The following is a 27,896-nucleotide window of genomic DNA, read 5'->3' on the forward strand; positions in this document are numbered from 1 at the left end:
TGTCTGAAGGCTAGAATTCAGGTTTAATGCCCTGCTCACTCAGTCTTCTAATGTTTTATATGAATGAAAACCCTTAGAGTTTGAAAGTCACCACTATCTCCACACAGAAATTTCTACTCCAATTCCTTGTACATAAACACACACTTGTGTTCAGCAATGGCACATCTTCCAGCCTGAGTGTTTTTGGCAGGATCTCTTTCCAACACTAAATGACTTTATAAACATTTGACCTTCTTCCCACCAATAAGAGGAAGTGAACATTTTAATATTTGAAATTTTTAAGATCAATTTATTAAGTTCAATGATGAAAGCCATCAGAAGAATATTCTCCTGAAAATTATTTTTTTCTTAGAAAAAAGAAAGGAAAATCAACACCCTCTCAGCATAGCCACAGATGCTGTGGCAGTCAAGCCTCTCTGCAGACGGGAATAATCCATCAGTCGGTCAAGTCACTCTCCCGGTCAGCAGGATTGTAGTCTGGATCATCATCATCATCCTCCAGCTCCAAGTCATCCATTTCCTGGAACAAAGATTCATCTACCTCCACGTTGTTTCCAGCTGCAAAAGACAGAAGATTTCCCCTTCAGTCCTACACTCAGAAATAAAAGATACAACCCATTGGCAGGACCAAACAGGCTTCTTAAACACGCAGCTGTAGTGCACGTGACACAATCCTGAACTCCTACTGCAAATCATACCAGCGATGATCTGCACTGGTCAACAGAGACTCACACATCTCAAGAGCATCTTCAGGTTTCCAGTTCATAGTCTAAAAAGACCCAATACCAAAAAGGCCTTCCTAGAATGAATTATTTATGATCTGGCATGTTGTAAGCTAGAGACACCGATGATACAAAGTTGATTATCACTGACCAGGAGACCTGTACCAAGAGTTCATCTCTTTCCATACTGAAGATATGTATATACATCATTAAAGCTCAACTATCGCTAAGAGTCAGACACGACTGAGCGACTTCCCTTTCACTTTCCACTTTCATGCATTGGAGAAGGAAATGGCAACCCACTCCAGTGTTCTTGCCTGGAGAATCCCAGGGATGGTGGAGCCTGTTGGGCTGCCGTCTATGGGGTTGCACAGAGTCGCACACGACTGAAGCGACTTAGCAGCAGCAGCAGTAGCAGCATACATATAATCAGCTGACAAATTTATTTTGCTCTTCACTCTCATCCACCTCCCCTGTAACCAGTGGCATGCCTTTCCAAGATTCCAAATGTCTAAACCCTACCGGAAGCAATACTCAAGCTTTGCATGAAATAGCTTCATTCTTCAGTGTCTGTAGTACACATAAGTAGGATATTACAGTACTCTTAAACCACCGAACGTTGTTCACCTTCTTTCCCTCTCAGACTCTAGTCCACTGACATTCAACTCAGTGAGAAGAAACCCTGTTTCACGAAGCCTAAAAGCAGTTCAGTAATAAAATACAATTTGGTATGCTCCGCCAAAGAGTAATTGACTAGGCCTGGGACAGGAAGTAGTGAAGCCTTCACAGAGCAGATGACATCTGAAATATCTTCATGAAAAATTCGAAACTATCCAGAAGAAAAGGAGCCAGGATGAAGCGATTCTAGGTAGAACATTATGCAAAAGCAGAGAAAAAAAGTTAAGACCTTGAATCCTAATTGGAACACAAGATTCATGAAGAAAAACATCCGAAAATAACAGATGAAGGCCAAATCAAAGGACCAAAGTAGGTCAACCCCTTCCTCTAAGCAGCAGAGAACCACCAGAGGATTTTTAAGAGACGAAACGGCACGATTAAACATGGGTTTTAGAAATACTGCCTCAGAGGTGGTAGCTACAAGGTAGGTAAGGGCACTAGGAGGAAGAGACTGAGGAGGGAAATAATGAAGCTCCTACTAAAGTCCAGTTGAAAAATAACAAATTTTCAAATCACGAGGAAAGAGTTAAAAAGACATTTCAGAGGCAGAATCAACAGAGCACTTTTGATAAGTTATTGGCTATAAAGAGATACTTGATCCACCAAACAGGAAAAAGAGTCAAAAATGAGTAAAGACAGTAAAACTTTTAAAAAAAGACGTTTGATACTCAACCTTCTTCCCTTCTCCAAAAGGTAGTCCAGGAATAAGGTCAAAAGGCCAGATGCTAGAGGATCCCAGCAGGCATAGAAGGCTGGGCATGACAGAAGGATGATGGAGTACAGAACTCGGGGAGCTACTGGAGGGTGACTGAGTAAGGAGCTCTACATTTAAGAGACGCTCACTGGCCTCCAGCTCCCTGAGGGCAAGGGACTTATCTGAAGTGTTCTCTGCTGTATCCTCAGTGCCCAGGACAGTGCCAAGCTTATAGCAGGGATGCAATAGATATTTGTAGGTGAATGGAAATGAGTAGATGAAGACAGCAAGAGGATAAGGGTTAGGATAAAAAAGAGAAGGAAAGCACAAGGAAAGCACCAGATGTTCCAAAGACAGTAAGAGTGGTGTGAAATATAAGACTTTTGGTTAGTTCCAGGTTTGCAGCTTTTATAAAGCTCCGTGACAGACCACGGACTACAGTTCCCGTAGATTTGTGATACTATAACTTTGAGGAAAATAGGTGATCTGAGTCACAGTGACCTGCTTTACCAAGTGTTAGAGGCAAAAGTGATCATATTGTTTACCTATTGCTATCTTTGATTTTCCTTATCATAAAACTTTAAAAAAATACACTGCCATAGTTTAATGTATAAGCTGATCAAACATTAGAATTTATTCTTCAAAGTGTGATTCTTTAGAGCCTTGGGAGGAAGAATTTACATTAAGTTATCACTATGATTTTCATGGTTTAATATTAAAAACAGCACATTATATACATATGGAATTCTAGTATTATCTTACCATCTTCCAAGAACTGGATATCAGATGTGTCAAGATTATGATCTGTTTCAAATAGTTGTCTCCCTAAAAGAAATAAACATATTTAATTAGAATGGTATAGTTTTTCTCTATCTTCCCTACAATACCTTTAAAAGGTATAATAATTTTAAAAAGTTAAAGATATAAAAAATCTGAAAACCCATTTTTCTGTGAATTTCAATAAATGTATGAACTCAGTAAGTAGCTAAAAGGCATATGAAATGTATTGGCATTAAAATGGAACAAGTGAAAGCCTAGTCCCAGAAAAACAAATGGGTTTGATTCCACCACTCTTAAGCCTTGTGATCCTAAAAGTCTTGGCAGCTATATCTGAAGATCTATCCCTTGCAATAGATTAAAGATAAGCCATAAAATTAATGATAATTATGTGTGAAGAAACATCATCATATGGAGATAACACTCTTTTTGCCCTATATGCCTAAGTATATTATTTTCTTACAGAAATCTATCCAAATGATCCTTTTGCTATACAAGAAATAATACAGGAGGGCTTAAAGGGAACAGGATATTGGGTGGGAGGTGGTGTCATACCACTTAATTTATTTTTTCCTGCTTGCTCTTCTTCCTTCATCCGTTTCTTTTTAATTTCCAAGAGTTCTGCATCAAACTTGGCCTTCCAATTTAAGAAATTCTCAATTGTAACAGGAGTACCATGGAATAATTGCTTATGAAAGAAAAAAAAACACGTCACCAGATAAATGAAACAACAGTTAGAAAATAAAGCCTAATGAACTTCTAGACTAATGAACACAGCCACTGAGAGGAAGCAAAGAGAAAAATGGTTTCAAGTCCATAATATTTAGTCTGATTTCTATCTGCACTGGCTACTTTCAGTGGTTTTGGCAATTTACTCTAGAAAAGTCTGTTTTTATATAATTACAAAAAACCAAAGATAATATGTGAGGTGTTAATATGTTTAAATATACATCAATTCATAACACTAAAATCCCTGCTTACATTTCTTACTTCATTTTAGAATCTAAGGTTTTCTTTAAAATTCAGTAAATATTTAAATTATTCTGACAGGAGCTTTATAATTCTAAACTTTATACTGTAAGTGAAATAATTTATATTTCTTGATTTTACCTGCATGCACTTTATTAACCTTTAACCAACTAACTGATCGTTCTTGTGTAATGCCCACCAAGTAAATGAAGGCCCTTCTAAAATTTTACTTAGTAAAGCTTTATTAAATTTTACTTGTGCTTATTTTTGTGATTTCCTCTCAAATTATTGAAATTTCCAAAACAAAAAAAAAAAACCCCAAATGACAGATTTAAAGAATAATGAAAGAAAATATGACTTTTAAATATACCTTTTCGGCTTCTTCTGCTTCTTTTTCTTTTTGTTTCTTTTCTTCTTCTCTTCTAGTTTTTATTTGATCTACTATTTCATTTAATTTTTCTTGCACAGCTGTCACTAAGGTGAAGATCATCACCATACCAAGGTTTTCTTCTGCCTATGTAACCAAAAAAGAAAAAAAAGGCTGTAGTTAGAAACATAATTCTCAGAAAAATAAAAACAACCAACCAGTGGTGGGCGGGAGGTGTTTTAGCACAATCACTACACTCATACATGTATAATATGATCACTAATTCAGTTACACCATAAGTTCAGACTCTTGGATCATTTACGACAGAGGATGAGACGGTTGGATGGCATCACCAACTCAATGGACAGGAGTCTGAGCAAGCTCCGGGAGTTGCTGACGAACAGGGAAGCCTGGCGTGCTGCAGTCCATGGGGTCGCAAAGAGCTGGACACAACTGAGCAAACTGAACTGAACTGAACTGATGTGTGTGTGTGTGTGTGTGTGTGTGTGTGTGTATAAAGTGAAGTGAAGTGAAAGTCGCTCAGTTTTGTCCGACTCTTTGTGACCCCATGGACTATACAGTCCTTGGAATTCTCCAGGCAAGAATACTGGAGTGGGTAGCCTTTTCCCTCCCCAGGGAATTTTCCCAACCCAGGTTTCCCACATTGCAGGCAGATTTTTTACCAGCTGAGACACCAGGGAAGCCCATATACAACATCTTAAATTTTAAGTCTTATAATTTGCTATATTCAACTGAAAACAGATATTTCAATAGATTCTATGTAATAATCATATATGTAGGTAGAATTCAGAAAACCTTTTTCTACAGTAGCTAACAACATCAGTTCTCCAGCATATATTCATCATTTTAGCTTTAAATCATTACAAAAAGAAAGAAAAAAAGATACATAAAGTTAAATCATAAAAGTATCTACATTGTTATTATGTAGAAAATCCTTTTGCCTTCAAAATTCAGGTTAGTGTCACAGCTCTCAAAATATGCCCAAAGAACTAAAATGATATAACATGCTAGACACTGCTAGCTAATGCAGGAAAAAGTTTTCTGAATTCACACCAAGTGTTAACAAGCAGTTATACCTGACTGGTGAGATTAAGAATAATCTTTATTTTCTTCTTCATTGTTTTCTGTATTTTCTGAGTTTTTTTGTAATATAAACTATTTTGATAACTCAAAACTAATACAACTAAGAAAAAGATACAAATATGCCCTAAATACCTCTGATCACAAGTATCAGAATCAAAACTTCACTTTTGAAAGAAAGGAGTTTGAATATAAATAAAATATAAAATACATATTAACAAAAATAACTCAGATCAAGAAACTTATATTAATACATGAGTGACTGAATACAGTATATTGTTCCAGGCTTTCTACAATGTTTCCAAATGAAGCACTTTAAACTAAATGATATAGAAATAATATGACTTCACACTGGGTAATGAAGTGAACAGGACCTAGAATCAGCATAAATTAATGTTTGATATATCTTCTTTCACTCCTCATTCTCTAACAGCTCCAGATATTTTTAAAAGGTCAACAGTGAAAGCACCCACAGTTCTTGAAATATACCAGTCATATTTACAGTGGAGATGTTTTCTGTCAGTTTTTCTTAGAAAAACAAATAAAACTAGGACTTCTGCTTTTAAGATGGTGGAGAAAGATTTTATTTGCCCTCTCTACTCTCTACTGTGAAGAATCCATGAAAACTCTACCCAAGTAAAAGAGAGCTTTAAATATCTACCACGCCTAGACTGTGACTAGCCTGACCCATCAGAGAACGCTAGTAAGAACTTTCCAATACCCATTTTTTCTTCCAAGTAAACACCTGCTCTTGGAAGGGTCATAAACTATTATTGCTGTTCATAAGTTTAGGGAGCAGGAGAGATAGGAAAGAAAAAAATCAATCACCACTCCTCTCACCAAATTGCAGGTAACTAGACTGCAACAGATCAGAGGGCTTAGGGGCTGTACTTTTTTTTGAGTTTCAAACAAGGGTATAGGGAGAACTTCTCTTATTCAAATTTTAAAGGTATGGGAGGGAAGAATAATAAAGATGCTTTGTGAATGTGTGTGTGTGTGTGTGTGTACACATGCATCATGAATTCTGCTTGTTCAGTACACTCGTTATACATATTTAATTTTCTGACTCAAGATTAATGTATAATATTTAAGGCCAATAAAATAATGCCACTACAAAACGTGTTATTTCCTTACCTGTAATGCTAATAATTTTAAAATGTCTGCTACATCATTATCTTCTAGATTTAACTGGGCGAATATTTCATAAAGGGGAGCTTCATCTGGGTATTTTTCACTGTATGTAAACTTGAGGGTTGTCTGGACAGCTAAAGACATAAGAGAAGAGATTAATACAAATACCTTAAAATGTAGAGAGAGGTCAAAATCTTTGTTGAATTAGTAATTAATTTACAATGTGTCAATGAAAAGTAGCACAAAAGATTCTCCTACAAAAGGAAAACAAGGTTACTATGAGACCAGATAATCATTAACATACATAACATATACCACAAATATAGGTAAAAACAAATCACAGGGATACCAAAGATCACATCTAACACATGAAATACATTTGCTACTTATGAGTATTTTATCTTACTGCATGTCAGAAGAGGATGAAGAAGACACTCCTTTTAAAACCCTCCTTAAGATGAACAAAAGGCACTGAACATGACACACAGAAAAAGTACCAACTCAGGCTCATTTCCAGGCCTCTCCCAGAGCCGGCGTCCAGTGCAGAAGATCTGACTTTAGCTCCAGAGTCCATACTTCTATCTGCACAATGCCAGCAGAGCATTGCTAAGGGACTGCTGGAGGACACAGGTGTAAACTGGACAGTTTGAGAGGTTGTCTGAGAAACTTTTAACCTGACTCACTGACATTCTCCCCCAGTCTTTGGCCTGTGCCAGTTCACAGACAGGACATCGGTATAGGTGTGACGTTCTTAAAGGCACATAAGTGGGAAGTATCTCTCTGCTACCTAGTCTGATGAATTCTCAGTTTTGCCAGGCAATCTAAAACATAGCAGTAATGGTAAATATTTTTTGTTAAAACCTATTTGTCAACAAGACCCTTTATCTCCATTTCCTGTAACTCATATTTTAATTATTAAAACCTCCTGCTTTTGATGATTTAAACTAACATCTAGATTTCTCTCCATGGGAATGGAAAAAAAAAAAACCTCAAAATCTGCTGGCTTGGTATTTTTGTGTATGATGTCAACAAAGAATTTTATGAATCTACGGATATAAGATTGAACGTCAGGTAAGAAATACATAGTGTCTCTTGGCATTTTCTTTCTTTTTTAATTAACATGTTTCTAAATTTTATTGCTAGCACAAGTTTTCTTTTTTTTTTAATTTACCGATTCCACTATATGATGTAACAGAAACTCATTACATAAAATTTAGCAATATATTAAAGGAAAAACAAAATCAATAATGATCCCATCCTCAGAAAGAGATCACTGTTACCATTTTGGTATCTTTAAAGTATCTTAAGTACTATTAAAAGGATACTTTAAAGTATCTCTCTATGCATATAGTCTTTTAAACAAAATGTCAAAGGATCCTCATGTGTAATTGAGACTTTATACATATAAATAAAATCCATCTATATAAATATGTTAATAACTGTATCCAATATCTCTTTATTTCAGATTTCAGTAATATCAGTATTAACCTCATTTTCAATTCTATAAGACAGATTTAGTATTATCAAGTGATACCACTAAAATTGGTGTAACTGACTACTCATGACAGAATTTTAGTTGACTAGCTTAACAGGAAAAAAAAAAATTCTCAGGGTTAATGCCAACTTATATAACATTTTTATCAAATTACAGTATTAATTGAACTTAAATAAACTTAAGATACGCCTCTCCCAACATGTGCCAAATTAATTTGATCTTATTAATTTTATAGCTCCCTTATTTCAATTTGTATATTTGTCTTAGTTTGACAGTTATATAATATTGGTTTTTATCTGGCTTTATGTATATACATATTTAAATAACAGTACACTATCCAATCTAAAAAGACAGAGGGAAAATACAGGTAGGTATTTATCCAGCCCAGTTTATTACAGCAAATGTCTAGTAAACAATCTAAATATCCAATGAGGAAAAAGTAGATGGCATGCCATAGAAAACCACACAACCACTACATTATGCTTGCAGAAAGTCTTATTGACAAAAATTTCCTCCCCTTTCTCTACCCGCTATATTGTTAACATTTCTGTTTCACTTTTAAAAGTTAAGCTTTTTCTGCCAGAAAATCTCCTTGACTTCCTCTCTGTTTCTCCAGAAGTCATTATTACATAGTAAATACTGGTTAGAAACATGTTAACAATCATACTAAATTCTTAACAGAACCTTAGCACCTCCACACATCCAATGGCCTGCTAAATGGCTGCAGAAGGAATAAAATTCCTGAGAGAAGTGTAGAAAATTCAAAAGTATTTTTAATTAGACTTACTTTCATCATTTTCTCCAGCCTCAGATGTCACAGTAATGGTGAAGCTGGGTGGATTTTCTGATAATACTGCAAGAAAATATACACAGAGGTTAAGTTATTAACATAAGGCACATGCTTTTCCTTATTAGCAAAATACCAATTCCCAGTTCTGGAAACTGATCCCTAGCCTGTATTTCCATTTCCACAAATACAGACTTAATAGCAACAGTTCAGATGATAAAACATCCATCAATTTCTATTTAAATCTAGGGTTTTCTTTAATCTGGGAAAAAACACCTGTAATAGATACTCTCTTGGAGTTGTATCAATTAAGTAATTTATATTTTAATTCAAAATTTTCACCCACACATGGAAAGTCACATTCTAAAAAATTTCCAAATGAAATGGCAAAAAAAAAAAGTTTGATGTTTCTCATCAGAACCTACCCACCCATAAATACTCAGTATTATCACTAATTTTTCTACTTATATATTTTGAAATACAATTCAGAATCTCTATGACAATCAGTAAATATCAATTTGTAAGAGTTTCTATCTTTTAGTTATCTCTTTCTCCCACATTGTCTCTAAAACCTTTGTTCTTTCACAAATTATTGAAACCTACCATCTTTCATGGAATTACGAAATTATCCATGAATTCAAATATCAAATTACTTCCAATTTGTCAAGCAAGACATGTCAATCAGCATTTTCATAAATAAGAAAGCTTTATATGCTATTTTACTGCCTGATGTCTATCTGATACTATTTATCTGTTTATGATCTATTCCCCCACAAGAATACTGTAAGAACTCAGAGAACTGGTGGATCAGTGCCAGGCAGTATCTAGAAACTCAATAAATTCTGGCTCAATGAAAGATCTAAACAATAAAAAGAGAAAGACAATAACAAATAAAACTCATATTCGGAACCATCAGAAAACTAAAAAAGGAAAATTCAAGCCACCCTTAACTACTGCTGAGCACACAAGTCTGCACTTCACTTCAGGCCTGAAAAGCACTAACCCCTACCCTACCAAGGTTGGTAACAGCTCAGCAGCCTCTTTCTGATAAGGGGCTCCCTGAAGACGTCACCATGAAAAGGACTCAGCTTTTCCTACTCAGTAACTTCTGAAGTCTTCATAAATATTATCAATAAAATTTTCAAGACATATGCCCTCATTCTAATTGAAGTTTGGAAGTACCTGAAGCAATGATGAACACCTATGACTAGTAGAGAGGGTTTGTCAGAAAGGAAAAAAGACCCACAGGACGCACATTTTAACAGGTCTCAGGCTGTCCAGCCTATGTTGAAAAAGCCCCTAAAGGCAATTATAGTAGTAAAGCTTTTATAACATGACTGGCTCTGCCTCTTTTTCCTAACAAATGTGCGTAAAATATATTAGATGTATTTCACTCCCATTTTTTTCATAACCAACTTTAGCATTTACATGCCATGAAATATAAACAGTGCAACTACAGAAATAAGGGTTCAATGAGGCTGTAATTTAGGGGAACCTACACCAATAACTACAGATGGTGACTGCAGCCATGAAGTTAAAAGACGCTTACTCCTTGGAAGGAAAGCTATGACCAAACTAGACAGCATATTCAAAAGCAGAGACATTACTTTGCCAACAAAGGTTCGTCTAGTCAAGGCTATGGTTTTTCCTGTGGTCATGTATGGATGTGAGAGTTGGACTGTGAAGAAGGCTGAGCGCCGAAGAATTGATGCTTTTGAACTGTGGTGTTGGAGAAGACTCTTGAGAGTGCCTTGGACTGCAAGGAGATCCAACCAGTCCATTCTGAAGGAGATTAGCCCTGGGATTTCTTTGGAGGGAATGATGCTGAAGCTGAAACTCCAGTACTTTGGCCACCTCATGTGAAGAGTTGACTCATTGGAAAAGACTCTGATGCTGGGAGGGATTGGGGGCAAGAGGAGAAGGGGACGACAGAGGATGAGATGGCTGGATGGCATCACTGACTCAATGGATGTGAGTCTCAGTCAACTCCGGGAGTTGGTGATGGACAGGGAGGCCTGGCGTGCTGCAATTCATGGGGTCGAAGAGAGTCGGACACGACTGAGCGACTGATCTGATCTGACACCAATAACAGCTAACATTTATTGAGCATTTCTTTGCACTTGTGCTCTTCTATGCATTTACACAGAGACCCTTTATTTCTCACACCAAAACGGTGGTTTTATACTATCATCATATTTTACCAAATTTAAGATGCCATCAAGTATATAATGCACCCTACTTTATGTACCACTAAGAAAGAAAAAAGGAACTGCCAACTAAACTATGATATGTAGTCAACTGTTCGACAAATTCAGACTTCAAAGATGTTTAAATGTTAAGATGTCTTAGAATCAATTAAATATAATATCATTCGAATTTTATAGATGTGGAAACAGGGATAAAAAGCTTTTAAATAATGTGCCCAAAGCTATACAACTGGCAGGACTAAATAAACTGTATAGAATTTCACCTAAAAAGAAAAAAAAAATTCCAGCTGAGAAATTCCAGGGAAGTCACTGGAGCCAGGTGGTGGATTAAGGCATACTCTGTGCAATCCCATAGATGGCAGCCCACCAGGCTCTGCCATCCCTGGGATTCTCCAGGAAAGAACACTGGAGTGGGTTGCCATTTCCTTCTCCAATGTGTGAAAGTGAAAAGTGAAAGTGAAGTCGCTCAGTCGTGTCTGATTCTTAGCGACCCCTTGGACTGCAGCCCACCAGGCTCCTCCGTCCATGGGATTTTCCAGGCAAGAGTACTGGAGTGGGGTGCCATTGTCTTCTCCGACTCTGTAAGTAGAGATGGAGAAAAGGAATGCAGGTTAGAGTAACGTGGCAGCAAGGGTATAATGGTAAGAGAGCTTAAGGGACATACAAGGAATTAGAAATTATTCCATTGGTGGATGTATGTGGTGAATAAAACAGGTTGAAAATAAACAGCTGAAAGTTTAGTGTGGATAGTGATAGCTTTTTTTAGTGGTAGTAATAAGGTCAGAATTCTATTTCTAAACACGGAAGATAAATCTAGTAACGGTGCATAAAACAGAAGGAGAAAAACAAGACTAGAGGCAGGATGAAACTAGATAGCCACTGAAATTGTCTCAGCAAAGTTAATGAGGTTCTGAATTAAGCTGGTAGCAATGGAAACAGGGAAGAGGAAGAAATCGAAGATGGTGATGGGTGACAACCTGAATTTGCAGGCAGGACCACCAACAAAAACAAGGACTAGAAATGAAAGACCAGACATATTTGAAGGACACAGGGTGCTTTCAGCTGGAAATATCAAGTAATCAGAAATGGGCAAATGACGCTGAAGAAAGTTGGGCTGGAATTTAATTTGGGATCATCCACAGAGAGGTAACAGGGAAAGGCATTTGACTAAATGAAATCACCAGAGAGAACACAGAGAGAGAAATAAGGGCCAGGATCAGCTGTGTAAGGAGTCCTAAACTCGGGGAACAAAAGCAAGAGGAGGAAATAGTTCCAGAGATAGCAAGAAAAGCAGTCATGACAGGTCAACCCTCAAGAGAAGCCTAAGTACCGAGGGATGCAGGTCTGACGAGGCAGTACCTCCAGTGCGCCATGTGTGTCTGGGGCGCTAGGGTGAGGGTCATGGAGAAGGAGCCTGTAAGGTCACACCTAAATCCCTAACAAGGCCCTTGGTGATCTGGCCCCTGCATACATGGCAGGCCTCATTTTCTGTGTCTCTCTACATTCTAGCTATACCCAACTACCTGTTCTTTGCACACATGGCTCTCACAGAGTCACAAGTCTGCACATGTGCGCCCTCCCCCAGTCTCGTTTATATAACTCCACATGACCCCTCAGCTCTCCAGAACAACTCAGTCCCCTCTCCCTCAGTTCCTGCTGCATTCTATATATACCTCCATGAAAGAATCATCCCACTGTATTGTAAATTACTTATGTGATGTCTTTGCCCAAGAGACTGAGCTCCTAACAGTACAGACAGTAAATATTTGTAAGTGAGGAAACCATTTGGTAAATGAGGACAGGGGAACACTAGCAAGAACATCACTGAACTGCCTGACCATGATGAACAAGATAAAAGCTGATAAACTACCAATCCATGAGAATTTGTGATGAGAGCCATGTTCAGTAAAAGCCTGGAAATGAAAGAACTGCAGGGCTACAAAGTGTATGGATGGAAAGAGGAATTTCAGAGGCGAAAATTTTAAAGATGGCATTTCCAAGCTGTGACTATCACCCCATGCAGTTGGAGGAAACAGAAATCAAAACTGTCTGTTGATAAAGACAGGAGTTATGAAGCCATCAGAAGTATCAGAAGCAGCAGCAACTAAGATGGCAAATTTCCAGGAACTGGTATCTTATATTTATTTAACAGTTATGAAGTTTCCACACTAGTATCAGTGCTCATGCTCAGTTGTGCCCAGTGCTTTTCGACCCCGTGGACTGTAGCCCACCAGGCTCCTCTATCTATGGGATTCTCCACGCGAGAATACTGGAGTGGGTTGCCATTTCTTCTCCAATGGATCTTTCTGATCCAGGGAGGAAACTCGAGTCTCATTTCCTACACTTGGCAGATGGATTCTTTACCACTGTGCCATCTGGGAAGCCCCTGGTGGAAGGTCCCCTGGAGGAGAGAAGAGCTACCCATCCAGTATTTTTGCCTGGAGAATTCCACAGACAGAGGAGCCTGGTGGGATACAGTCCATGGGGTTGCAAAGAGTCGGACACAACTGAGCGACTAACTCTTTCACACTTACATTATTCCTTATTAAATAGATAAGGAAGCAAAGGCTTAGAGAGGTTATATGATTTGTCCAAGGACAGAGAGCTGATACCCACTGCACCAAATTGCCATTACAGAGAAAAAATGGTGAATCAGGAACAAACAAAGATTTTGGAGAACAATGCTAATTTCTGCAGTAGCCACTCTCCCCTTTTTTCAGTTACACCATTTTTAACTGAGTGTACTGCCCATCCAGAATAAAAACTGTCTTTCCCAGCCTCCCTCCAGTTAGGTCTCACCAAATGACTGAGTTACAGCCAATGGGATAGAAGGAAGTAAGTCCTTTGATAGTTTTTGAGGAAATTTCCTTAAGGAACTGCTGTCTTTTACTTCTTTGTCCCCGCTCCCTTCATTCCTTTATCTATCCTACTGCCTGGAAAAGGAATGCTGCTATCCTCACCATGAGGGTGAGACTATATCTTAGGGATGACAGAGAACTAGGAAGAAGACTGGTTCTTGAAGAAATCTTGAACTAGAGCTACATAAGTCTCATTTATGTGCAAGAGTAATAAACTTTTACCTTTTTAAAACCAGCTATTTGGGGTTTTCTGTCATAGCTAAACCTAACTAAAAAACAAACAAACAAAAAAAAAACACAGAAAATTTAAAAGGGATAATATTCCAAAGCTTGGAGGTTACTAAAATAGGGAAACTTACTTAATTGGACTCGAAAAGATGAATTATTCCTGAGTTCTCATGAAGTGATAATCCTATTCCAATGCATTACTATCGTACTGTGAGCTGAGGCAAGTTGAGGAAAGATTAGCTTTCACTAAAGAGATCGGTCAATCCTAAAGGAAATCAACCCCAAATGTTCACTGGAAGGACTGATGTGGAAGCTGAAGTTCCAATACTGTGGCCACCTGATGTGAAGAGCTGACCAATTGGAAAAGACCCTGATGCTGGGAAAGATTGAGGGCAGGAGGAGAAGAGGGTGACAGAGGATGAGATGCTTGAATGGCGTCACTGATGCAATGGACTTGAACTTGGGCAAACTCCGGGAGATAGCAAGCGACAGGGAGGCCTGCCACAAAGAGTCAGAGTCACAGAGTCAGACATGACTTAGCGACTGAAAAACAACAACAAAGAGACCAGATATCCACCACTGTGAGTGGATCAAAATCCTTTTGAAAAAAAGAATACAGTTGTTGGGCACTGTTCAAGGAGCCAGTGGAGGGGCAGGAGAAGTGCTAGGTGACACAGGGGCAGATGATGGAAAACTAGACAAAACTAAGAATTTTGTCAAAAGCAGAGAAATCGGAGGTAGTAACTGAAAGGTACACTAAAGGAGCACACAAATGACAGGTTTTCCACAAAAAACCAGATCAGCCCCTATTAAAGGAAGTCCCTATAGGTCTTAGACAGCAACTGTCCTAGAAAAACTGCTTTCACAAGATGACTTCTGCCCCGAGTCTAAATGCAATTCTAACTGTTAAGCTCACAGCTGTTAACTCAGAGGTACTAACACAAGCAAATACAGGATTACGTACCCCTCTTTGTAAGGTCAAACAGAATTTAGGGAACCTGACTTTGGCTAGCCTGAAGCTAACCAATTTGATCCAACAAAACTCCCCATATATAGCCAGGGACTTTGATACAGAAATGGAAATAACCAAATTCAACTATCGTAGCAGGATCTTGTGAAGTGAAGCACTTCTGAAGGAGGATGTGGCATCAGGAGCATCCATGTATATTTTAGAAGACTAGTTGTTAGGAGGATTGGATTAGTGTGCAATCAAGTTACAGAATGGACACAAAGAAGAAACTGTATTATGATCTGTTAGAATTCACAACAAATGCAACACTGGGCCAAAAGTTCTCTGCAAATAGCCAGGAAATCAGTTCTCAAGTCAGGTTAGGTCTATGTGCCTAGGTCTACGGCTGAATGAACAGTGCCTCTTCAGCCTCCACAAGGGGGCCATGATGTACTTAACAAAGGCTTCTCTGTCAGCACTCTATCATTTATTTTAAAAATTTTATATATATATATATATATATATATATATACACACACACACTTCATCAACAGCATTGAGCACTTACCAACTCTAGTATTCAATGAAATTCAAAATGAGATTTGAAAACTACCAATTATTGTTCCTTGGCAAACTAATACAAACAAGCTCTCTTTCTTAAACCAGGTATGAAAATACTAAAGTATGAAATCATCAACACATAAGGAAGCTATAAAAAAAATAGTACACCTTGCAAATCCTCAAAAGATTCCAAAAGACCAAACACAGAAATAAACGACTCCAAAGTCCGCTTGCCTTTGCCTTGAGATTGCATACAGAAGTTGACCAAAGTTCCTAAATAACTATAAATCAGGACAACTCCTTTTAACTTATTTAATGCAACTGTAGGGGTGCTGATAGGAATTAAGAGACAGAAGGGCTCAGCTGATACTGCAGAATACTTGAGGCGTCCAAGATCCACAAATTTTCTTTTATTAACTTGGCTCAGAATTCTCAAGCACTTTTGCATCTGACAAGAATTTCACATACCCAACTACATCAGACCCTAGTACAATTTGAAAGAACCATCCTATTATTTTAGGGTTAAAATGTATCACTTTTACAAATGTTTATAAGCACAATATTTAATGAGTATATCTTAAAGTCCAAAGAAATGAGAAGAGCACATCTTGTGCTTTCTTCAGTCCGCCTATGCTGTGCTCATGCCTGTCCCCTTTCCAATGTACCAGAAATGACCAAATGTCATGATTAAGAGCATATCCAACAACTGACCCTATATTCTGTTTTATTTAGACATTGATACATCAGCAAGGATAGAGAAGGGAGCCAGACTCCATACACACTCACCCAGTTAATGACACTCTCAAACCCCTCTTCACTCATCCCCTTAACATCCTCACAGCACAGCTGAACTGCTGGTGAGAGAGAACATGAACAGGACTGGAACTATACAGGGATAGCTGAGAGACATAAGCCTGTTGGCAAAGCAGAACAAAATTTGCTACCATTGCAAGCAGTGATCAAAGGGTAGAGCTAAGAAAACTAAGCTAAACAATGACAAGGGAGAGGGGTTAGAGTTCATGAGTTAAAATAACATTACCTTACACTCTGAATTCTGACAGTCAGTTATGCACAACACTCAAAGGACGGGGTAAGGAAGGTAAGTCCCACAAACCTAGGCTATACTCGCTCATATTGGCTTTATTAGATCACCTCTCAAAACCTGAGTGTAAAGTGAGAGAAGGCATATTGATATGCTTATCTTGAAGCATTTTCAGAATCATCAGAAGGATGGTTTACTACAGAATTCTCTTCCTTGAAAATATACCTAATGAACTTCTCATTACCATTTTACATTAGCCCAACTTACCAAGTAACTTTCTGCTCCCCGTCATACCAGCTGGAGTGGAACCCCAGTCCCAGACCTAACTGTTATTACCAGTCCTGCTACTAACTTGCTGGCCAACCCAGAGCCAACCGCTTGCCTTTCCCAAGCCTCCACTACCTTGCTTCTAGCAAGAGGAAGCCAGGCTGCTGCTGCTGCTGCTGCTGCTGCTGCTAAGTCGCTTCAGTCGTGTCCAACTCTGTGCGACCCCATAGATGGCAGCCCACTAGGCTCCTCTGTCCCTAGGATTCTCCAGGCAAGAATACTGGAGTGGGTTGCCATTTCCTTCTCCTAGACAACATCTAATATCCTACTACAAGTCTAACTACCTGTGATCTTACAGTGGACCTGAGGTTTGAGCCAACTCATTCATTGGGCAATCTGAAGAATGTCAGAACATTAAAAAAAAAAAAAGAAGAGAAGAGAAAAACGACAAACTTCAGGGACAAGACTACTCTCAAAACTGATCCTGGGTAACTTTGAGAATTCTGAATCCCACAAACTTTAAAACACCAAATATGAGAAAACAGCCTGAATAATGGTGAAAATGTGAAAACTGATACTTCTGCGGCTCTGGAAAGGCTATTCCCACTTGGAGAACCTTCATTCGTGTATTTCACTAAACCTCGCGCTGCTGTTAGTTCAGGTCCGTTCAGTCGCTCAGTCGTGTCCGACTCTTTGCCACCCCATGGACTGCAGCGACACAGAAACCAATGTGCACCCGACTGAATTCCAGGCCTGCCACTCCAGGGACCTTGCTAGCCTCGCCCGGACTTTCAGATTTCAAGGAATTAGCGGAGAAGAGAGAACAGCCGTAGAGTTACTAGTAAATGTCTGATCACTGCAAGAGAAGAGCTAGAGGAGAGAGTGGCGAGCCAGGTGGCCACGCGGCCTGGCTGTTCCCTTCTCCATCCTGGCAGGGGATGTCGAGGGCCGTGGAGCGGTCCGTCCCACTCCACCCCGGGTAGCTGCCGGCCTGTGGCCGCGAAAGTCACCTGTGAAGGAGTCAGGGTAGATGGACTCCAGAGCCTCCAGCTCGTTGCGCTGCTCCTCGCCGTAATCTGTCATCGCGGCCCTCGCTGCAGCCCATGGATCGCCCAGATACCCAGGCGGCGTGCTGCAGCCTGGACCGCGGCCGCGCCGGGAGAGCAGGCAGCGGCCGGGCGGGCGCAGGCGCAGAGTCCCAGGCAGAGAGGCCTGGGGCCCACAGCCAGGCTGGGCCTGCTGATCAACAGCCCTGCGCCGGCCTCCGCCTGCTCCCTAGTTCCGCGTTCGACTCGTCGGGCCTGGCCGTTGGGCTGACTGTCCCACGCCCGCTCGGGACTTGCTGGGATGGGGAAAACACCAGGTCTGGCATTTGCCACAGACACCTAAGGATTGGTTACTGGGCTTTTCGGAACCAGAACTTGAGAAGGCCCTCAGCGCCGCATCCTCGCTCTACTAGTCTGGTCTTAAGGCCAGCCTCGGGTACCGGGGAGGGACTATCTAGCTGGAGGCGGGACGCTGCGGGCGTCCCTGCTCTTGATCGCTTCGGGTCTCCGGCTTGCGACCCTGTGGCAGCGTCCAGAGGGCGGATGCCCACGTCCTAGTGCTGACTAATGGCGTGTCCCAGGTGATTTCTACGTTTCTGGAACCTCCAAGTTCTCGGCATCCCACAAGACTGTAGAATCCAGTGGCCAGAGGAACAGCTCTCGTAGTGCATCAGGCGGGTCCAGAAAGCTCGGCCCAACTTCCGAGTAACGAGTCAGAGTGGATCTGGGGGAGAAAGCAAGTGAAAGTCCTGAGATCTTTTGAATTTGTAAAATGAACGCGGCAGGATGTAGATCTAAATATTCTGAGATCGCGTATTTCTGAACTGATGAAAGAGGTGTAAGTTTCGGTAACAGTTTTGGTTAAGTATTGTCTCCGAAAAATACTCAGAACCTTTGATTTGGAAGGATGAAACTGAAGAAGTAATAGTACTTAATACATATACATCTCTTATCTTCCAGTTCATCACAGCAGTTACAAAGAGAGTTTTCAAAAAATAACTGTAATGGCACAAACTAAGAAAATGGCCAAACATGGTACTTTTATGAAATGAAAGCTAAACATCCATTTATGTGTATAATAAAGGAAGATTTTTAGTTTTTTAATGCAGAAAAATATAAGAACATTAAAATATTTTTCATATTTGTCTGTATTTTTCTTTTTGTTTCTGTATTAAAGCTTAGAGATAACGGCTCTGAAGTTTTCTCTTGCTAAAATGATGATGTCCCATGGACCAGAAGGTATCTTGATATTCTCTTGGGACTTATTGCCTCTTTGGCAACCCACTCCAGTTTTCTTGCCTGGAGAATTCCATAGACAGAGGAGCCTCGAGGGCGAGAGTCCATGGGGTAGGAAAGAGTCGGACATGACTGAGCAACTGACACACACACTGCTTACTTAGCAGAAGGATATGTGAAAACGAACATATTCACTTCGGTACTGATTCCATGTCTTCGGTATTAAGGGTTATTAGGGCATGCATTGGAAAAGGAAATGGCAACCCACTCCAGTGTTCTTGCCTGGAGAATCCCAGGGACGGGGGAGCCTGGTGGGCTGCTGTCTATGGGGTCACACAGAGTCGGACACGACTGAAGCGACCTGCAGCAGCAGCAGGGCATTGTTTTAAATTTTCAAGAAAAAAATGGGAACTCTTCTGAGGATGGTAAGAATCTCATGAAATACGTGAAGTAACTTTGCAAATACAGGGTGCTTCTGGGAATCCTCGGTTTAGGGAAATCAGTGATTTGTTACTGGAGAAGAAGGTTCTGTGCAAAGGGGGGAGCCCGCTTGTTATTTTGGAAGCCAGTGTGGCTGGTGCATGGTGAACTGGTGTGGGAGTTTGCAGATCATGTAGGATCACTGGAGGATTTAGGTGGAAGAGGGACAAAGTCTGAAAGTGTGGAGACCAGTTAGGCCATGGCAATAATCTAAACAAAGACAGTGATGATTTGGACCAAAGCTACAGGACCAAACAGGTTCTGGATATGTTTTGAAGGTGTCAGGATTTGATATGAGTTGTAAGAAAAGGATGAATAAAGGGTGATATTTGGCAGGAACAGCTGGAAAGATGAAGTTCTTTTGACCAAAATGACAAATGAGGAAGATAGAATGAGTTTGGCAAGGAAGTTGATAGCACCTATAATCCATGGATCAAAGAAAAACACCCAAGTAAAAACTTTTTTAATTTTCTAAATGATAATCAAAACACAAGTTATCAAAATAGGTGCAGTGAAGCAACCAATTTAAGCTTTATATTAGGAAAAGAAGGTTGGTTACAAGTTTTAATCTTTTAAATGGAGTGCCCCTTTATCTCCTTTATTTTTTTATTAACAGAATTTTTGGTAAAACATTTTCAAATCTGTTGTATATTTACTATAAAACCTTCCTATTTCAGGATGCTCAAGAGTGATTCTTTAATACTAAAGATAACTTCCAGTGCTAATGTAAGCAAGAGAACTCACTTCCAAATCTTTGTGTTACCTATTTGGGCATCATTAAGCATTTTTGGTTGATTTCTAATTTCCTTTTGACACAGAGACACTTCACAGAACATCCATCTGAAAGTGGGTGATTTTTATGAGACAGACTGACTTTCTTTCAGTGTCTCATTTTTAATTTATAGTTAAAGATGTTACAGGATAAGTGTGTTTCAAGCTCTGCAGACAGGTAAACGATATAGTGGAGCCAAGCATCATGGGATCTTAAGTCAGAGTGGGAAGCCCAGCCTCAGCACTAACCTTTACAGTTATATAAACTTTTAAGATCATTCGAGTAACACGAAACAATGTATGTGAAAGTGCACTGCAAATTCTCAAATAGGTTATCAGTATTAGTCATTAGAAATATATAGAAATGTATATATTCCTCTGAAGCAGTTCTGTTGTTCTCTTCTCTGTTAATCTTTATTGCTAAAGAAAAATGTCTGTAAGAGATTCATTGTATCATTTGTGTTTCTTTCTACAAATAATGCAAAGTCACAGTTGCTACTTCCTAATATTAGCAGTATTCAAAATGTGTTTTGAAGTTTATTTTTGCTTTTCTGTGCTTATGAGTTTTTTAGGCCACCTCACTTTTCTCAGAGGTGCAGAATTGAGAATTCCCTATTTAAAGGTTAATCTTAATTCTCAAACAATTCATGTGGCTACTTTCATTTAGTCAGGTGTTTCAAAGACTCATTACCCTCATAAGTGTAAACACCCATATGAAATTCTGATTCTGAGAGTTCCTCTAAATGGTAGTGAATCACTGCCTGATCACTGTTCTGAATCACTGATTCAGATCACTGATCTGAATCACTTCCAGCCTAACTAATCTTCCTGACTGACTCAACATAAAGGGACCAGAGTGATCTGTTACAATGTAAATCAGGTCATGTTCCTCTTTCGCTGGTGACTGCTCCCTCCCCATCTCAGATTAAAGGCCCAGGTGTTGACAGTACAAGCGGCTCCCTGACCATCACCCGCACCTCGCAATTTCTCTGACCTTACCTCCTATTACTCTTGTCACCTACTCTGTGCTTCAGCCTTACTAGCCTCCTTGCTGTTCCTCAAATATGCAAGACAGGCTGTCCTCCTGCAAAGGGACTTCCTGTTCGCTCTATCTGGAATGCTCTTCCTCCCATGCCCACGTGGTCTACTCCCTCATCTCCTTGGGATCTTCTTCACATATAACTTTTCAATGAGGCTACCTCAACCACTGTGCTTAAAATTACAGCCACTATTGATTCCCTCTATCCTATTTTATTTTTCTCATGACACTTTAAAATTACACTATGTATTATGTTTATTCTATTAGAATGTAAATTCCTTAGGGTCAGTGATTTTAGATACTGTTGTACTTTATGATATAGGGTAGCGCCTGACACAGAATAGGCACTCAAAAAATATATATATATAGTCTCTGAAGGAGTGAATCCTATGCAATGATAACATGGTATGGTTCTAAAAGCACTGGACCAGGGAGTTATAAAACTATCGCCCTTCTTTACAGTTACCATATGTGTTTGGATAAGACCCATCCTCTCTGGGTCTCAGCTTCCCTATCTGTGAAATGGGGCTGTTGGGCAAAAATTATCTTCGTGATGCTTTCTATGTGTAAAAATCTATGATTCCTCAAGGTCATGTATATACTGATGATAGTTGTGTGAAATCAAAGTTAGTGCTTAACATCTCTGACCCAAGGTGTCATGGCCACAAGAGAGGTATGTGTGGGTGGAGTTGTTACATTCCTAACACCCTAACACCTTGACACTAATGTTCTTGAACCAAATAACAAGATGGGGGCCTCCATTCTGGAGCACAACAAAGTGGGGACAATGTGAGTTTTAAGTGGGCTGTGCTTCCAACATTACCTTGCACATAAAGATGACGTATGCTGTTTCCAAGAAGCAGCATCTATACATGTTCCTTTTCTCCACCTCGTAAGGACCATTTCGATCACTTGTTCTCTTTTTTTCTCCTTCTCTTACTCTTCCTCCCTCTTCTCTCTCTCTGTCCCACAGGCACATATGCACTCACGGGTATATGCACTTTGCTTTGAATTTGAAAGGGACTGAGTAGAGAAGGAAGAGAAAATAAAGGAGTAAAAGAGGTGTGGAAGAAGATAGGGTTAGTGAAATGCAATATGATTTTTTAAATGTATGGAGGGAAAACAAACTTGGAGGTTAAAGTGGAAAGCTAAAATTTAAGTCAGATTACATTTTTGGCTTCCTGAAAGAAAATATAGTGAAGGTTGAGCCAGGGATGCCCCTAAGTTTGTGCAAAGTCCTAGGCAAACATTTCTGTGGGGTCTTTGGTGATAAAATAAGTAACGATATTAAAAGATGTATTTTATGGGCTCACGTAAGATCCAGTGGTTAACTGATGTAGAATAATAAAGAGAGACACCTACACATCAGTCTACTGTTTAATCAGTGTCCATGCACCATCCCTTCCTGCTCAGGTTGAACACCCATCTCTTCCTGTTCTTTATTGTCAGATAAACTGGTTCCATCTAATTTCATATCTCCTACAATGACTTTTTTAAACATAGCAGTGCTGATACTATTGTCAATACTGTGGCTCTTTGTAATTTCTATCGAAACAATATAGTTCTTGCCTCTGCAGTATTCTAATACCATTTCGCGGGTGACATCATTACTCATTGACTCCATCATCATGGTGCTGCTCCTGAACACTGGCTTCCAGTGATTTTCTTGAAGAATGTACCTCTAGATGATGTCCACAAATACAATTCTTACTCAGGATATGCAGGAAAATGTGACTACCATTTGTTTTCCAGTCACGTTAAATTTACCATCTTCCAAAAATGTCTTGATTTCTTTGGGCCGTAATCACTGCATCCCTAGCCTGGGATCTGTGTTGGAGTTGGATGCACGCCGCCTTCCACACAGCGCCACCAGCTGGGAGGACCAGACAGGAAACTGCAGCGGAGCCAGAACAAGGGTCCCTTTTGCATGCAAGGAGGGAGTTGACCCACCCAGCAGAGCACAGCGTCATCACCCCGTCAGCAGCCAGAGAGGACCGCGATCGGAAGGCCGTCTGAGTACTTGTTGCCGCCGCCCCCACCCATCCACCCAGGTGCCCACCCTCACCCAACCACGCGCCCACTCTCACCCACTGCCTGGTCAGAGGCGGGCAGCCGGCGCGCAGTCCACCCTGAGCGTCCGCGGTGCTGCGCACGAACAGAGGGGCCGTCGTCACGGCCAACTCGGGCGCTGTAGCCGCAAGCTGGCACCTCTGGTCGAAATACCCCCGGCACCCCAAACTCGGGGAAGAGGGTCGGGGAACGCACGGAAATAAAGAAACCGGCCCAAGCGGTAGGGCCCCAGAAAGTCTCCAAGAATGAGCTCAAAACGCAGAGCTTGCTGACCACAGGCAGCACAGAACTGCGTACTTACTCCGTTTTATTATTCTAACTCTGCCCGTAATAACTTGGATGGTTTTTGCTTTTCCCTTTATCTTTCTTGCAAAGTAAAGGCCTTTCTCACAGTACTCTTAGGATCCATTAAATCATTAATGGAGTAAAGATGCTTGACATCATCAGAACTGTATGTTATACTCTTTCTCAAAAGCAGCTTTCTCAAATTCAAGTTATCTCCAAGGGAAGGAAAGGCAAGCATGAACTTACTAGCCAACTATTCTTAATTTATGAAATTTAATAAATAAAACACCACATGGATCAGGATTAGTTTTTTCCCTTTGGCATTTGTTTTCCTACGTTTCAAATGCTGGATTATATCCACAATATGTCATCGAGTATAACATATGGTTCTGTTGATGTCATTAACTGGCAAGGACACAAGACAAATGTAATTTAAATATTTTTATTTGTTTGGATTGAAACATCTATAGAAACATAAAATGTATATTCAGCTGTTCTTTCAGCACTTTAGAACACCTTTAGAATATTTTATATTTTTATATTATAGTATAAATATATTTGTTTTCCTAGAGCAGCAGTTCCCTAGGGCAGAGTATCAATGCATAAATGCTTATGCTAGAAAGTACCTTGAAGAGGCCTTAATCCAAAGCATGTCACTTGTGACAGGCTTGTGGGGTCATAAACTCCTGAAATGTATTGATATGTGTGTTTATTTCCTATCTCCCACTGTAGCCAATCACCACGAACTTAGTGGCTTAAAACAATGCAAATGTGTAATCTTACAGTTTGTAACTGTGAGAATAGTATATATTTCTTACTGTCAAACACAGGTCAGACACAGGTCTCAGTGGGCTCCAATCAAGGTGTCAGCAGGACTGTGTTCCTTTTAGGGGTTCTGGGAAGAATCCATTTCCCAGCCTTTCCAGCTTCTAAAAGCTGGCTGCATCCTTGGCTCAGGATCCTCGTTACCTTTAAATTAGCCCAACTATGGCTAATTTCTTAGACGTCACCCTGACACTCCACGACACTCCTCTTTCATTGCCACTTGGTCTTTTCTCTGACTTTGGTTCCTCCTCTTATAAGAGTCTCTGTGATTACAGTGAGTCCATCAGGATATTCCAGTATAATATCCCTGTCTCAAGATCCTTAACTTGATGACATCTGCGGTGTCTCTTTTGCCATGCAAAGTATAAAGTAAGATTCACAAATTCTAGGGCTTAGAATGTGAACATGTTCAGAAGACCAACATTTAGTCTACCACAGTACACAGCCTCTGAGGTATGTGGGCCTGTGTGGGTATGTTTGCACAGCCTCTGGATATTTCCTCAAGATAAATTTTCCCGGAATGGCCCTTCAAAGGGTCTGTGACTCAGGATAGTTTAAACACTTAACTCCCACCATTTGATCAGCCTCTCTATCTTGTGGAAGGGAAATTAGTTCCAGAGAGATTGACTTGTACAAGACAGTATGAATGATGAGAGAGTGTGTTTTCCTTTGTTCCACTTTGACCCTTTATAACTATACCCTATCAAAAACAAATCGACAGATTATAGCAGTGTTCTGCCACTACCAGAATGAGAACGTGAACACCGGAGATTCCTGGGCAAGCTTGCAGTAACGTGAACACCGGAGATTCCTGGGCAAGCTTGCAGTTAGTCTGTAGCTAATAAAATCACTGTCGCTGGTTGTTGAGTAGTTCAGGTTCAGAGTGACAGCAGACAAGTCACTTTGCTAAGAACAACACTGCCTTGAAAGTGAACCGTTATATGTGTAGGTGCAGTGGAAGTAGAAAGAGATAGGCAGGTAAGATAGGCATCTTATTTTTAGAACTCAGGATGTTTTAGTGATTCACAGACAGGGGTAGGAGGAGAACCCCCTGACGTCTACAAGGCCCTGGAAGGTTTGTGATATGCCTCATGTTTCTGTATTCAGTGCTATGGAGTGCAGTGTCAAAAGTCAGACTAGCAGGGAACTTTAGCAAACTGCTTGACTTCTCTATCTCAGTCTACCTCATCCATAAAATGGGAGAACTTATTTTATTTGGGTCAAATAAGACTGGATGCAAATTATGAACAATGATTCACCAGTTACCAAATAAAAATAATTATATCTTAAGAAAGCATTTTATTCATATAAGAATTTACACCACTCAGAATTCCTTCACATTCTCTATGTCATTAATGTCATTTCAGCAATTCATTTTCTAATATGTGACTCTACCATTTTGCTGTAAAGAAAGAATGGGGTCATTTGTTTAAATTAGCTTCATAATACATAAATAGTAAGAATTCTTTTGGGCGTCCCAGATGGCTCAAGGGTAAAGAATCTGCCTGCAATGCAGGAGATGCAGGTTTGATCCCTGGGTCACAAAGATATCCTGGGGAAGAAAATGGCAACCCACTCCAGTATTCTTGCCCAGGAAATCCCATGGACGGGGATCCTGGTGGGCTGTAGCCTATGGGCTCTCAAAAGAGTCAGATACAACTTAGTGACTAAGCAACAACAAAAGAATTCCTTTTACAGTGGCTGCTGTGGCCACCACTATACTTGAGTGCAGCCATCTGTCTATACCATGAGAGGGCAGCAGAGGAAACAAAACTTGAAAAACATTTCTGACGTTCTAGTGAGTCGGACACGACAGAAGTGACTTAGCGGCTGCAGCAGCAGCAGCAGCAGTGTACTGAGATTAGAGTTTAATTGTGCTTGGTGGTTTGAGTTTGAGCAAGCTCCAGGATTTGGTGATGGACAGGGAAGCCCGGCATGCTGAGACTGAGTCCGTGCTGAGTCTATGAGGTCGCAAAGAGGCCAACACGACTGAGCGACTGAACTGAACTAAACAGAAGAGTAATTCAGGGTCAGGGACAATGAAATTTGTCTCTCTGAAAGTACCATCATTGCTCCTTGGTCCAGAGGTCACATTTATAACTGTGCCCCACAGCTCATGGAGCCAATTGTGTAGCTGTCTACTCTAAGGACAGCTTGCCAACATCTACTCCTTTAGTTTTGTTTAGAAGCTAAAATGAAAACTCTAAACCATATATTTTGATGTAGCAAATAGCTGCTGAGTCTTGCATTTGGAAGGCCTCTGATTGGTTGTGATATTTCAAGGTTTTAAGGTTAATGTGATTTCCCCTTGTGCTACAAACAGAATGCAAGAAAAATTTGTAAAATCACATTGTTGTTTCTTATTACAATCATCGGAGAAGGCAATGGCAACCCACTCCAGTACTCTTGCCTGAAAAATCCCATGGACGGAGGAGCCTGGTAAGCTGCAGTCCATGGGGTCGCTAAGAGTCGGACACGACTGAGCGACTTCACTTTCACTTTTCACTTTCATGCGTTGGAGAAGGAAATGACAACCCACTCCAGTGTTCTTGCCTGGAGAATCCCAGGGACAGGGGAGCCTGGTGGGCTGCTGTATATGGGGTCGTACAGAGTCGGACACGACTGAAGCGACCTAGCAGCAGCATTACAATCACATGCTAGAATTTTTTTAATGGAACTGGAGACTGAGAACAGAGAAAGAAGACAAAGATGATGAGTATAAGTATTATTCTGCAGTTCAGCTTTGGAAAGCATAAATAAGCAGGGTAAAACACGTCTAAACATTGGAATTGTATTTGTCTCCTGGGAAGGAGGCAGCTTGGATTATGGGAGGCAGATGTGGGAGCTGATGAAGGTAAGAAATGAGCAAGTCTGTATTTATGCCAAGCCACAGCATTTGATGTAGTATCCAAAACCACTTGGTAGCAAAATGTAAGGTAATATTAGCACATAATTGATTTTAATTATATGTTTTAAACTTACATAAATCCATTAAGCATAAAGGAGAGGAAGCACAATGTTCTTAATGGAAAAGTTTTGTCCAACTGGCTATGGAACAGAAGAATATTCTTGGACCAAAAAAAATAAATAAAATTGGCAATTTAATTTAATTTGAAATAGATAAGATACAATAAAACTCAAGAATGCGTACTATCCTTTAAATGTTCATACAGATGCTATAAAACCCTTTGAAGCTATACAGAAGAGTTCCAAAATACTTACAATCCTTTGACCGAAAGTGAAAGATCACGATAAAGTGGTCCAAAAGATAAATTGTATGCAATACTCTGAAACAGCTTGATTTAGAAAGT

At 40.0% G+C, this 27,896-nt stretch overlaps 1 protein-coding gene across 2 annotated transcripts; it reads right to left on the bottom strand.

Moving 5' to 3' along the window:
• Positions 1–260: 260 nt before the first annotated feature.
• Positions 261–18,127, bottom strand: RWDD1 (RWD domain containing 1). 2 transcript variants are annotated; one of them, XM_086317179.1, is made up of 7 exons: positions 17,844–18,127; positions 8,722–8,787; positions 6,443–6,573; positions 4,211–4,354; positions 3,427–3,559; positions 2,857–2,919; positions 261–558 (listed from the first exon to the last, which is right to left on the bottom strand). In XM_086317179.1, exons 1-7 carry the CDS (start codon positions 17,914–17,916, stop codon positions 437–439), a joined length of 732 nt encoding a protein of 243 aa, XP_086173305.1. In that variant the 5' UTR covers positions 17,917–18,127; the 3' UTR covers positions 261–436. The 2 variants fall into 2 exon arrangements, with proteins under 2 accessions (XP_086173305.1, XP_086173306.1); XM_086317180.1 differs by lacking the exons at positions 6,443–6,573; positions 8,722–8,787; positions 17,844–18,127 and adding an exon at positions 6,608–6,688.
• Between the last annotated feature and the right edge of the window lie 9,769 nt (positions 18,128–27,896).

This window comes from Bos grunniens, chromosome 9 (assembly GCF_055505025.1).
Source record: "Bos grunniens cultivar Pamir isolate PY7600 chromosome 9, Bosgru_T2T1.0, whole genome shotgun sequence".
Taxonomy (NCBI): Eukaryota; Metazoa; Chordata; class Mammalia; order Artiodactyla; family Bovidae; genus Bos; species Bos grunniens.

Bases quoted from the DNA above. Each gene is read 5' to 3' on its own strand.
- RWDD1 (XM_086317179.1), bottom strand. From the start codon at position 17,916: ATGACAGATTACGGCGAGGAGCAGCGCAACGAGCTGGAGGCTCTGGAG. The intron at 6,574-8,721 runs GTAAGTCTAATT...TTATGTCTTTAG, and splicing joins GGCTGGAGAAAATGATGAAA to CTGTCCAGACAACCCTCAAG. The intron at 559-2,856 runs GTAAGATAATAC...TGTCTTTTGCAG, and splicing joins TATCCAGTTCTTGGAAGATG to CTGGAAACAACGTGGAGGTA.